This window comes from Halichondria panicea, chromosome 15 (genome assembly GCF_963675165.1).
Source record: "Halichondria panicea chromosome 15, odHalPani1.1, whole genome shotgun sequence".
NCBI classification, from domain to species: Eukaryota; Metazoa; Porifera; class Demospongiae; order Suberitida; family Halichondriidae; genus Halichondria; species Halichondria panicea.
This window is the reverse complement of record NC_087391.1, coordinates 1,114,455-1,127,512: the sequence shown is the minus strand read 5'-3', so window position 1 is coordinate 1,127,512 and position 13,058 is coordinate 1,114,455. Positions and strand designations below refer to the sequence as shown.

The window sequence follows — 13,058 nt, the reverse complement described above, 5'->3', positions numbered from 1 at the left end:
TTTCAAATGATGCATTTTATTTGAGATGTTTTATGTTATTATAACGAATCTGTTTTTTTACTGTGCAGTTTCAGTTAAAAATGAAAGAAACAACAATGAAAGCAATTTAAGATAACTACACATGCATGCATGGGGTGCAAGCATGAACATTTCTATTCACATTACAGTATCTATAAATGCAGCTATCACCACTACGGACACACTTATACAATATAGCGTGTGCATGAGAATAGCTAACTATATGGAAAATTTACTAGCACTTATTCTTCTGAGTCTCTTCGTAAGTGAATATTTACTGTAAAGAATGACTATTGTATGTGCATGTGTATGTGTATATATGTTACACAGGGAACAGTAACAAGTGAGTTCATACTGACAGTCAACTTGGTCAACTACACCAACCCAACCGGACTGTGTGCTGAATGTGCTGTTCCACTGAGTGATGTAGCAAATGCTGACCAGTTAGTACCAGTGTGCTGCGATGATCTACCACTCAGAAACACCACCTGTGACAACACAGGAGAGGAGAGATGTGACACCAGGTTCCGTTGGATCATCAGACCATTCGGTGCATCACTAGAGACAAGACCCCCCAGTATACCCAATGCTGTCAACCCTCCCTACTTTTTTACCAACTGTAACAGTTTCCACAGCACTTGCCCATTCAGTGAAATGAACACAACATTCGGTCAAGGTCCAACAGCACTACTGGGAGTAACAGAAAATCCTCTACCTGTTTTTGGAACAGATTTTATTACGTGGACGGTAAGATTATGCTTTTCTCCATGTGGTGGTTTTTGAAATTTTTCTGTAGGGACGGATTCAGTTCTTCATAGAAGCTGTGGATACTGGACTCCCGAATATAATAGACAGTCTGTTGATTGACCTGGACAACCTCCAACTTGGAGCAGACTTCACAGAGGAGATGACGTTCACTGGATTCCACAACATATCTCACATGACCATGAGTTTCAGAGTCGAGTGCTCTCCTGGTTTCTGTGGACCTAACTGTACCACAACAAATATAACTGATCCCAGAGTGGTCGAATGTCGAGCTGATGGTAGTCTAACTTGCTATGACAATTTTGACCCCACAACAAACTGCACTCAGTGTCTACCCAACAGAGATTCCTCTACCAACTGCACTCAGTGTCTACCGAACAGAGATCCCTCTACCAACTGCACCCAGTGTTTACCAGGCTGGGACATCACCTCGGACTGTACTAGTTGCCTACCCAACAGAGACCCAGTCACCAACTGCTCCCTCTGCCTACAACCAGACAGGTTTACTGATACAGACTGCAGTGTGTGTGCTCTACCAGGAGGGGACCCAGCAACACTCTGTCAAACATGCCTTTCTCCCGGGAAAGACCCGAACAACAATTGTACCTGTAAAGATAACTACGATGAAAGTACAGATTGCTCCACTTGTGTGCCTGGTTGGGACAGTAACTATGACTGCAGTGTGTGTCTCACTGGAAGGAACATCTCCACCAACTGCACCACCTGTATCCCTGGTTACTCGGGAGAAGACTGCCTACTAGGTGAGTATACCATGATATATGCTCAAAGTGTGGCCTACATCAAATAAAGAGGCTTTCGTATTGTTATAAGCCATCATGAATTTTAGAGTCACATAAAAATTATAGTCTCAAGAATACACTGGCCACAATTTGAGCATATAGTACATCTATACTTTCCAGAGTACACACTTCTATAAAAACACAAAATAACTAGAGCACTGAAGTGCTAACCCTCGGCTGTGAGGGAGATAAAATATATCTATAAAAACCAGAGGAGTGTTCAGTTAAAGAAGCAACAAAGAGAGACCGGAAAGAAACACTTCAGCTGCAAATTGTAGATCTACCTCGAATAAAGGTCGCGTGTAGAGGCAAGTTAGCTTCTTAGCTTTTGCTCGCTTTTATACGACGACGAAGCTTTAATCAAAATCTGCCACTATTAAACTAATAACTTGTTGTGTGGAGGCATCCATGCTGTAAACGCAGTGCTATGGCATCCAGGTGAGTATAGACTCACATGTCACACACAGACAAACAAATAAACCAACGGACTACTATACCCGTGGCCACCCACACGCCTCAGGTAATAATATGCTATGCTATATACACTTGCAGATCTATCAGTGTCATCTGCCACCTTTGGAGGCGTGATCGGTGTGCTACTGTTTGTGATACTCACACTAGTGATGACCATTGCCATACTGGGGGTCTACATCAAAACAAGAGGAAAAGAAAACACAGGTACGTATACCCTGGGGCATCAATAATATTATTAGCAAACTATACTTTCACTTCAACATGTATACAAGAGTTTGGTCCCTTTGATGCATTAACTTACTTAGCAATTCAGTACCTACTGCAATAATGAAATGTACAGCAAACAGTAATTATACATGTACTAAATATCCCCTCCCACACAGACACAGCGGACTTTGAGGTGGTAGAGAATACAGGGTATGGAGTGGGCACTCCTGACACGACTACAACCGCTGGCATTGAGCTGGACCTAGGGTATAGTAATGTAGCAGCATACCCTGGCAAACAGCCTGAGCAAAACGAATACAAAATTGATGAAGAATCTTCTGTTTATTCCTACATATCTTAAAAACGACTGCATATAGTAACTGTAATACGTTGTTTTTATAATGCTCTTTGAGGACACATCATGTGCAGTAATTGAAACCATGCAACCACGCACCTTAATTACGAATACACAACATCACTGCATGTGTGCATGTACATGCATCTATATAGTATAGACATTGTACAATAAGTTGTATAACTGAATCATAAGCAGCAGTTTTGAATTCGAACTATCATAGAGTGGTTGGTGATGTCACATGATATGATTAATAAGAGGTGAGAGCGTACTATGCATGTATAGCTGTATAGGTATATAGGCCTGGCATGAAGATTACGTTGTTTTGCTTTGGAGATAGGAAATCTGTGCACGCACGTTTCACATCAGTGAGTTGTCTTTCACCTATGTAAAAGCCCATACAAAAGTGTAGCGTAACTATATATTTGATACATATTTATAGGTGTGTGCATGCTGTCAGTGAATTTCATCAACTACACCAACCCAACCAGACTGTGTGCTGAACGTCAATACTGTATTGAGAAATGTGACCACGATCATGCAAGCCAGCCAAATGTGAAGAAATAATATACTTAAAAAATGTTCATGAGGTACACAATTTCGCATTTTTCAAGGGCAGCGCAGTTGATGTGAAAATTAAAACTCCCACGCACAAGTATTTCACATGCAAAGCTATTAGTGCGTGTGGTTTCCTGGCATTGAAATGCGAATGGGGCTCTCCAGTCAAACAGCGAAAATGTGCACCCGCGAAAATTTCCCGCTATACGGTATACATGCAGAAACTACAATCTGAGTGTGAATATCTAAGCTTGTGGTGAACTGTGTTTTTTACAGTATATTCTTATGCGACTGACTATATAGAACTGAAGAACTGCACACTATAGCAAACACAGAGTTAAAATGATATCATATTAGAGACTCTGCATTGCAGTTTAAATCAACATGAAAGAGAAAATAATTATATATAATAATAAGCACTTCAAAGTCAACTGAGTTATATACATGCATGAACTCACTACTGGACATAGAGTACAAGCAGTGAACAAATCAGCTGTTGGTGTGCCCACATGAGTCGAGCTGGGATATAAGCACATGAATAATTATCTATATTCATAATCTCTATACTGAACATGCACTATACTAGATACTGACACACCCAAATCAAAGCAGTATATATAGCCCCCGTGACATCTGTAAGAATCTGGCTAGTTATATGGACTAACATCTTTTCTTCTGAGTCTCTTCGTAAGTGAATACTTACCTGTAAAGAATGACTGTTGTATATGCATGTGTGTATGTGTACCAGCAAAGAAAACTACGATAAAAGTACAGATTGGTTGGGACAGTAATTATGCCTCGGTGCACATGCGCAAGCGAGGTATACGGTAGTGTGTTTGTGTGTCTGTGTGTCTGTGTAGACTGCTACAGCTGCTCAATGATCAATCGAGTGCAAGTAAGAGTTTCTATAGGCTTCTAGTCATGTTCACTTGTTTAATTTGTGGATTTGCAAATAATGCTTCGTTCTCGAGTTATACCTACTTAGAATCCCATTGCAGCCTTTTCAGAAGAGTGCGTAGCAAAACTTGTCTATGGAGTGTTGCTATATACTCTACTTATATAGTAGGTATAGCTCTGCACTAGAAAGCTAGCTAGCTATTGGTAGCTGCAAGAGTGAGAAGAGAGCTGCAAAGCTCTACTTATGCAGCCATTAATTTGGCATTAGGTTTTGGTATCAATCGTTTTTAACAACAATCATGGTCGATCATTACCCACTCTTTGAGTCTGGATTCTGCCTGCATGCAGCAAAATTAATCAATGCAAAAATGTTCATCAACATTAATATTCATGATAATAATGATATAATGTGTGTATAAACGCTATTAGTAGCTTTATGTTATGTAGCTTTGGCACCTCCACCGAGGCATCAGCATGCACCCGCGGTGCTTTCATTATGACTGCAGTGTGTGTCTCACTGGGAGGAACATGTCCACAGACTGCACCACCTGTATCCATGGTTACTCGGGAGAAGAGTGCAGACTAGGCGAGTACAGTAAGCTACCGAATTTCGTCAAACGTCAATAATTGTCAGCTAAAAGTACTTATAATGCACGAACAAAACGAGATAGATTCTAAATAACTGCACACACCCCAATAGGTGGCTATGGGACTACTAACCAGCGAACATTTGGATGTGCCAAGTCTCTTCCAGTCGGAGCTGTGCATGATCACTAAAAAAAAGTCCCATAAGTAGATTTCTTTCTCTGCATTTACACACAGTGCAAGTGCATAATTATAATCCCAGTGCATTATGCCATATAATGCAGTGCATGCAATATATGGTTGCTATGGTAGTGATGCAACATGCCATATATACAGAGCACTGGATTGCTTTGATCTGCCCACTCACTGGGCAACAAAAGCTTGTATATTACGTTATTACGCAACTTATAATGATCATGCAGTATGTGATCAGAACTCATGCAGGAACTTATTATATACACACTATCAAACACAGAAAGCTATCAAAAAACTTATGGCTCAATACAGTGCATTGCAGTTTATGTCAACAATGAAAGAGACAATGAAAGTCAACTGAGTTATACACATGCATGCATGGGATATACAAGCACATGAATAATTATGCATGTCTTAAATTTACTATAATTATAGAAATGCATGCAACTGAAACACCACTATAAAAAAACACACACCCAAAATCATATCAGTATAGTCTGACTATAGCTATAGCTATGGAAAAGTTACTAGCACTTATTCTTCTGAGTCTCTTCGTAAGTGAATATTTTACTGTAAAATGCATTTATGTGTATGTGTACACAGGGAACAGTAACAAGTGAGTTCATACTGACAGTCAACTTGGTTAACTACACCAACCCAACCGGACTGTGTGCTGAATGTCAGAGACCGCTGAATACAAGCCATCCTACAGACACAATACCAGTGTGCTGTGATGAACTACCATTCAAATCTGGCAACTGTGACAACACAGGAGAGGAGAGATGTGACACCAGGTTCCGTTGGACCATCAGACTATTTGGTGCATCACAAGAGACAAGACCCAGTATGGGGTACAGCTTCACAGACTGTACAATGTCCCCCAGCACTTGCCTATTCAATGAAATGAGCACAACATTCGGTCAAGGTCCAACAGCACTACTGGGGGTAACACTCAATCCTCTACCTGTTTCAAGCACAACTTTTAATGCATGGACAGTAAGTTAATGTTTTTTTCATGGAGTGGTTTGATTTTACCTGCCTTCTATAGGGGCGGATTCAGTTCTTCATAGCAGCCGTTGATAGTGGACTACCGAACATAATAGACAGTCTGTTGATTGACCTGGACAACCTCCAACTTGGAGCAGACTTCACAGAGGAGATGACGTTCACTGGATTCCACAACATATCTCACATGACCATGAGTTTCAGAGTCGAGTGCTCTCCCGGTTTCTGTGGACCTGACTGTACCACAACACCTCAGAACAATCCACGAGTGGCGACATGTCAAGCTGATGGCACTCTAACATGTACTGATAACCGATTAGACCCTTCACCTCTTGTAGCCTGCAACGACTGCCTCTACAGCCGGGATATTACTACTGGCTGCTCCACTTGCGTACAGACCAACTATGACCCAACCATCAACTGCACAGCCTGTTTTAACTTATTTGATACACTAACAAACTACACCCAGTGTCTACTCAACAGAGACCCCTCTACCAACTGCATCCAGTGCCTACCCAACAGAGATCCCTCTACCAACTGCACTCAGTGTCTACCAGGCTGGGACATCACCTTGGACTGTACTAGTTGCCTACCCAACAGAGACCCAATCACTAACTGCTCCCTCTGTCTACAACCAAACAGGTTCACTGATACAGACTGCAGTGTGTGTGCTCTACCAGGAGGGGACCCAGCAACACTCTGTCAAACATGCCTTTCTCCCGGGAAAGACCCGAACGAATGTAAAGATAACTACGATAAAAGTACAGATTGCTCCACTTGTGTGCCTGGTTGGGATAGTAACTATGACTGCAGTGTGTGTCTCACTGGGAGGAACATCTCCACCAAATGCACCACCTGTATCCCTGGTTACTCGGGAGAAGAGTGCATACTAGGTGAGCACCGTAATGTATAGTGTCTTATTTTAGAGGCTTAGTCTACAAAAGAAACTGGCCACAATTAAGAATTATATATACATTAAAAGTACACTAACAACAAGAAATTACAAGCAAACACACCCAACACTATATTGTAGGTTTGTGATAGCACAATGAATACTATATAACTATGCCATATACAATTGCAGATCTGTCAGTGTCATCTGCCACCTTTGGAGGCGTGATCGGTGTGCTACTGTTTGTGATACTCGCACTAGTGATGACCATTGCCATACTGGGGGTCTACATCAAAACAAGAGGAAAAGAAAACACATTCAACATAGGTACGCCCTGGGGCATCAAACTATACTTTCACTTAAAATGTATGATTACACAAGAGTTTGGTCACTTTTATGCGTAAACTACATGGCATTAATACTGTAAGAATTAATCTTACAGCAAACTATCAAATACATGTACTGAAAATCCCCTCCCACACAGACACAGCGGACATTGAGGTGGTAGAGAATACAGGGTATGGAGTGGGCACTCCTGGCAGGACTACAGCCGGTGGCATTGAGTTAGTGTATAGTGACAAGGCAGCAGATCATGGCAACCAAAATGAGAAAAATTATGAAGACGAACAATCTTCTGTTTATGACTATGTGATATCTAATTAAAATGACTCTAATACTTATTATACTTTCAGAGAACAGTAACTAAAATACACTATCACAACCATGCACATGTTACATAACTGTGTTTGTATATATATCACGTACACTCTTATGTAATAGTGTTAAAATCTCAGGAAATGTACACTATAATTGTATTGTCCAAGTGGCTATCATTGAAACTTGATTTTCGCATTATGTAATTTCATGAGTACACATCGCATTGTGGTTATCTTAACAATGAAAGAGACAATGTAAGCTCCTTAAGTCAACTGAGTACTACCATCACGTATTTAAACACTATAGGGATACGAGTACTAACAGGTCCATATGTAGCTATATCGATCACTACTGCCACATGTATCTAAAATTAAAACAATAGCTCGCATGGCATGCATGTGAGTGTTGTATAACAGGCTATAGCTATGGAAAAGTTACTAGCACTTGTTCTTCTGAGTCTCTTCGTGAGTGAACTAAATTTAAAGAATGACTATAATTGTATATGTTTGTATATACATGCAGGGAGCAGTAACAAGTGAGTTCATACTGACAGTCAACTTGGTCAACTACACCAACCCAACCGGACTGTGTGCTGAATGTGCTGTTCCACTGAGTGATGTAGCAAGTGCTGACAAGCTACCACCACCAGTGTGCTGTGATGATCTACCATTCACAAATATCAACTGTGACAACACAGGAGAGGGGAGATGTGACACCAGGTTCCGTTGGACCATCAGACCATTCGGTGCATCATTGGAGACAAGACCCAGTATGGGGTACTTCTTCACAGACTGTGCAATGTCCCCCAGCACTTGCCCACTCAGTGAAATGAGCACAACATTCGGTCAAGGTCCAGCAGCACTACTGGGAGTAACACCCAATCCTCTACCTGTTTCAAGCAAAAATCCATGGACAGTAAGTCCATGTTTTATTTCATAGAGTGGTTTATAACATTTTTATCTGCTCCTATATAGGGGCGGATTCAGTTCCATATAGAAGCTGTGGACAGTGGACTCCCGAACATAATAGACAGTCTGTTGATTAACCTGGACAACCTCCAACTTGGAGCAGACTTAACAGAGGAGATGACATTCACTGGATTCTACAACGTATCTCACATGATCATGAGTTTCAGAGTCAAATGCTCTCCTGGTTTCTGTGGACCTCACTGTACTACCACACCTCAGAACAATCCACGAGTGGCGACATGTCAAACTGATGGCACTCTAACATGTACTGACAACCGATTAGACCCTTCACCTCCTGTAGCCTGCCGCGACTGCCTCTACAACTATGACCCAGTCTCCAATTGCACAGCCTGTCTTCCTGGTTTCTGTGGACCTGACTGTACCACCACATCTCAGAACAATCCACGAGTGGCCGAATGTCAAGCTAATGGCACTCTAACTTGCTATGACAACTTTGAGCCTACCACAAGCTGTACTAGGTGTGTGGATAACTACGATCTAACTACCAACTGCACGTCTTGTCTGTTTGGACGAAACATATCCACAAGATGTACCACCTGTCTGCCTGGATTCACTGGCAGTAACTGTGAACCTGGTGAGTGCTATACAATACTATAGTCAACCATGAAATGTACTTATTTCTATTACAGAATCTTCACTCGATTTAGCACTGGTGGGTAGTGTCGCTGGAGGAGTGGGTGGAGCTTTCCTGCTCATCATCCTATTAATGGCTTTCACAGTCAGGAAAAGTAAGCTGTGACTATAACACTGCTTAGGCTACGCGTATATAATCACATGTATATATTAGTCTAACTAGCTTTAAAAAATCCATGCAGATAAAACAGTTCCAGAAGTCATAGAAATGAGTCGAAATCTTGGGTACAGTAAGAACACAGTCGAAGTCACTGAAGTCACTGAAACACTAACCATGAGCTATGAAGTCATGCAGTTACGCACAAACACACTCAACGAAGTGAACACTGAAGCTAACCACACCCAACATTATGAGCCTGTGTGCATTGCAACCCCTCCTACTACCATTGTTGAAAATGATTACCATATATATGAGGGTGAGGATCTGGACCCAACACGAAATGAGCAGCAACCAGAACCCGACTATGTAGTCATGCAAAGTGTACCGAAAGAAACAGCTTAGTTATGTAACAGACAAAAGCACTTGTATAATTATACTGTACTATATAATCCATTGTGATTACTATGGTAATGATCATTGCTATATATAATTATGCTGGGGTATACACATCAAAACAGCTACATGCATATATATAGGAGGTTTATTCAACACAGAATATATGCATTCCCTGGGGCATTATTAGTTAAATTGCAAACTGACCATACAAGAGTTAGTTCAGGTCTTAGGCCTTAGTGCATAGATAGCTAATGTTACAAGATTCACATATAAAACAACTATGTCAACTAATATGTATACACATGGGATACAGAGGCATGAATGTATGTCTATTCATGTATATATACAAGGGTGAGGATCTGGGCCCAACACGAAATGAGCAGCGACCAGAACTGATTATGTAGTCATGCAAAGTGTACTGAAAGAAACAGCTTAGTTATGTAACAGACAAAAGCACTTGTACATGTATAATATTATTGCCACTGTGATTACTATATGGTAATGATCATTACTATTATATATGCTGGGGTATACACATCAAAACAGCTACATACATGTTTATTCGACATAGCATGCCCTGCATGGGTATTTATTAACAAACTGTTAAGTTCCAAGAGTTAGTTTAGGCCCTGGGTCTTAGTGCATAGATAGCTAATGCTACAAGATTCACATATAAAACAACTTCAACCTATATGTCAACTAATGAATGTATACACATGGGATACAGAGGCATGAATATGTATGTCTATTCATAGCCAGATGCAGTACTGACACACCTACAATCAAAACCATAATAGCTCCCATGACCTGCAATTGTCCAACTAGTATACAGATATGGAAAAGTTACTAGCATTTGTTCTTCTGAGTCTCTTCGTGAGTGATGTTTTTACCCTTCATTACGTAATATGATTATTGTATATGTGTGTGTATATATACATGCACAGGGAGCAGTAACAAGTGAGTTCATACTGACAGTCAACTTGGTAAACTACACCAACCCAACCGGACTATGTGCTGAATGTGCTGCTCCACTGAGTAGTGTGGCAAGTGCTGACCAGCTAGTACCAGTGTGCTGTGATGATCGACCACTCACAAACACTAACTGTAACAACACAGGAGAGGAGAGATGTGACACCAGGTTCCGTTGGACCATCAGACCATTCGGTGCATCACTGGAGACAAGACCTGTTAGTGTACCCAATGCTGACAACCCTCCCTACTTCTTCACAGACTGTTTAATGTCCCCCAGCACTTGCCCATTCAGTGAAATGAGCATAACATTCAGTCAAAGTCCAACAGCACTACTGGGAATAACACCCAATCCTCTACCTGTTTCAAAAACAAATTTTACTGTGTGGACGGTAAGTTCTCATTTTTCTTCGTGGTGTGTGTTTTTGACATTTTTTTACCTGCTTCTATATATAGGGACGGTTACAGTTCTTTATAGAAGCCATTGATAGTGGACTCCCGAACATAATAGACAGTCTGTTGATTGACCTGGACAACCTCCAACTTGGAGCAGACTTCACAGAGGAGATGACGTTCACTGGATACCACAGCATATCTCACATGACCACGAGTTTTAGAGTCGAGTGCTCTCCTGGTTTCTGTGGACCTGACTGTACCACAACACCTCAGAACAATCCACGAGTGGCAACATGTCAAGCTGATGGCACTCTAACGTGTACTGACAACCGATTAGACCCTTCACCTCTTGTAGCCTGCAACGACTGCCTCTACAACCTGGATATTACTACAGGCTGTTCTACCTGTTTGGATGCCAACTATGACCCAACTACCAACTGTACATCATGTATGGACACAAACTTCAACTGTCTTGAAGACTGTACATTCTGTTTGTTGGACTTCTACGACCTACAGACAAACTGCACTCAGTGCCTACCCAACAGAGATCCCTCTACCAACTGCACTCAGTGCCTACCCAACAGAGATCCCTCTACCAACTGCACCCAGTGTCTACCCAACAGAGATCCCTCTACCGACTGCACCCAGTGTCTACCCAACAGAGATCCCTCTACCGACTGCACCCAGTGCCTACCCAACAGAGATCCCTCTACTAACTGCACCCAGTGTCTACAGAACAGAGATCCCTCTACCAACTGCATCCAGTGTCTACCAGGTTGGGACATCACATCGGACTGTACTAGTTGCCTATCCAACAGAGATTCCTCTACCAGTTGCACCCAGTGCCTACCCAACAGAGATTCCTCTACCAACTGCACCCAGTGTCTACCCAACAGAGATCCCTCTACCAACTGCACCCAGTGTCTACCTAACAGAGATCCCTCTACCAACTGCACCCAGTGTTTACCAGGCTGGGACATTACCTCAGACTGTATTAGTTGCCTACCCAACAGAGACCCAGTCACCAACTGCTCCCTCTGCCTACAACCAGACAGGTTCACTGATACAGACTGCAGTGTGTGTGCTCTACTGGGAGGGGACCCAGCAGCACTCTGTCAAACATGCCTTTCTCACTGGAAAGACCCGAACAACAATTGTACATGTAAATATAACTACGATGAAAGTACAGATTGCTCCACTTGTGTGCCTGGTTGGGACAGTAACTATGACTGCAGTGTATGTCTCACTGGGAGGAACATGTCCACAGACTGCACCACCTGTATCCCTGGTTACTCGGGAGAAGAATGCAGACTAGGCGAGTATACTGTTAAATTGTGGCCTGCCTCAAACAAAAGAAAGCTTTTGTATTAATGCGATCTAACCTATATATATATAGAGGCTTAGTCTAACACAACAAACAATTACAAGCAAACAAAACAACACTTTTGGAGGTTTAAGCTAACACGATGAATACATGTATTACTGTATAATTTTATGCTATATACACTTAATTGCAGATCTGTCAGTGCCATCTGAGATAAATGCCACCTCTGGAGGCGTGATCGGTGTGCTACTGTTTGTGATACTCACACTAGTGATGACCATTGCTATACTGGGGGTCTACATCAAAACAAGAGGAAAAGAAAACTCATTTGACATAGGTATGCCGGCCTGACGTTAATTAATTAGCAAACTACTGTTAATTAACACCACAAGAAATCACTTCCCTATATACATTGTAGATGTATAAACTACTTACGTACATGGCACAATTCAGTGACTACTGTACAGTAAAGTCAGCAATTGATGTGTAAGCTAGTGTATACAATACATGTACTGAATATCCCCTCCCACACAGATCCAGCCATTGAGGTGGTAGAGAATACAGTGTATGGGGTGAGACCGGGCACTCCTGACACGAGACAGCGCACCACAACTGGTGGTATTGAGCTGAAGCCTAATCTAGTGTACAGTAACATAGCAGCAGACCATGGCAACCAAACTGAGCAAAATGGAGACCCTTATGAACAATCTTTAGTGTATGACTACGTAATACCTTGAAAATGACAATACTATGCATGCACTAGAAAGAACACACGCACTATAAGCACCTCATCTGTTTACCATGCGATAATAACATTTACCAATAACTGTACAGTTAAAATAA

At 41.7% G+C, this 13,058-nt stretch overlaps 5 protein-coding genes across 6 annotated transcripts in view; 4 read left to right on the top strand and 1 right to left on the bottom strand.

The window, feature by feature from the left end:
* The window catches only part of LOC135348794 (protein O-mannosyl-transferase 2-like), an 81,492-nt gene that overhangs the window by 19,965 nt on the left and 48,469 nt on the right, over positions 1 to 13,058 (bottom strand). The gene's annotated exons all lie outside the window — the stretch shown is intronic.
* Positions 85 to 2,735, top strand: LOC135348833 (uncharacterized). The gene is made up of 5 exons (XM_064547191.1): positions 85 to 280; positions 349 to 765; positions 815 to 1,544; positions 2,136 to 2,261; positions 2,441 to 2,735. The coding sequence occupies exons 1-5, from the start codon at positions 122 to 124 to the stop codon at positions 2,623 to 2,625; spliced, it is 1,617 nt and encodes a 538-aa protein (XP_064403261.1). The 5' UTR covers positions 85 to 121; the 3' UTR covers positions 2,626 to 2,735.
* LOC135348839 (uncharacterized) lies at positions 4,358 to 7,640 on the top strand. Its single transcript, XM_064547197.1, has 5 exons — positions 4,358 to 5,408; positions 5,458 to 5,850; positions 5,903 to 6,752; positions 6,944 to 7,078; positions 7,236 to 7,640. Exons 1-5 carry the CDS (start codon positions 5,370 to 5,372, stop codon positions 7,412 to 7,414), a joined length of 1,596 nt encoding a protein of 531 aa, XP_064403267.1. The 5' UTR covers positions 4,358 to 5,369; the 3' UTR covers positions 7,415 to 7,640.
* On the top strand, positions 7,726 to 9,671 carry LOC135348854 (delta-like protein 4). Its single transcript, XM_064547213.1, has 5 exons — positions 7,726 to 7,872; positions 7,931 to 8,323; positions 8,383 to 8,971; positions 9,027 to 9,125; positions 9,213 to 9,671. The coding sequence occupies exons 1-5, from the start codon at positions 7,834 to 7,836 to the stop codon at positions 9,530 to 9,532; spliced, it is 1,440 nt and encodes a 479-aa protein (XP_064403283.1). The 5' UTR covers positions 7,726 to 7,833; the 3' UTR covers positions 9,533 to 9,671.
* On the top strand, positions 10,302 to 13,052 carry LOC135348798 (platelet endothelial aggregation receptor 1-like). The gene is made up of 5 exons (XM_064547144.1): positions 10,302 to 10,399; positions 10,471 to 10,887; positions 10,952 to 12,206; positions 12,409 to 12,552; positions 12,750 to 13,052. Exons 1-5 carry the CDS (start codon positions 10,361 to 10,363, stop codon positions 12,950 to 12,952), a joined length of 2,058 nt encoding a protein of 685 aa, XP_064403214.1. The 5' UTR covers positions 10,302 to 10,360; the 3' UTR covers positions 12,953 to 13,052.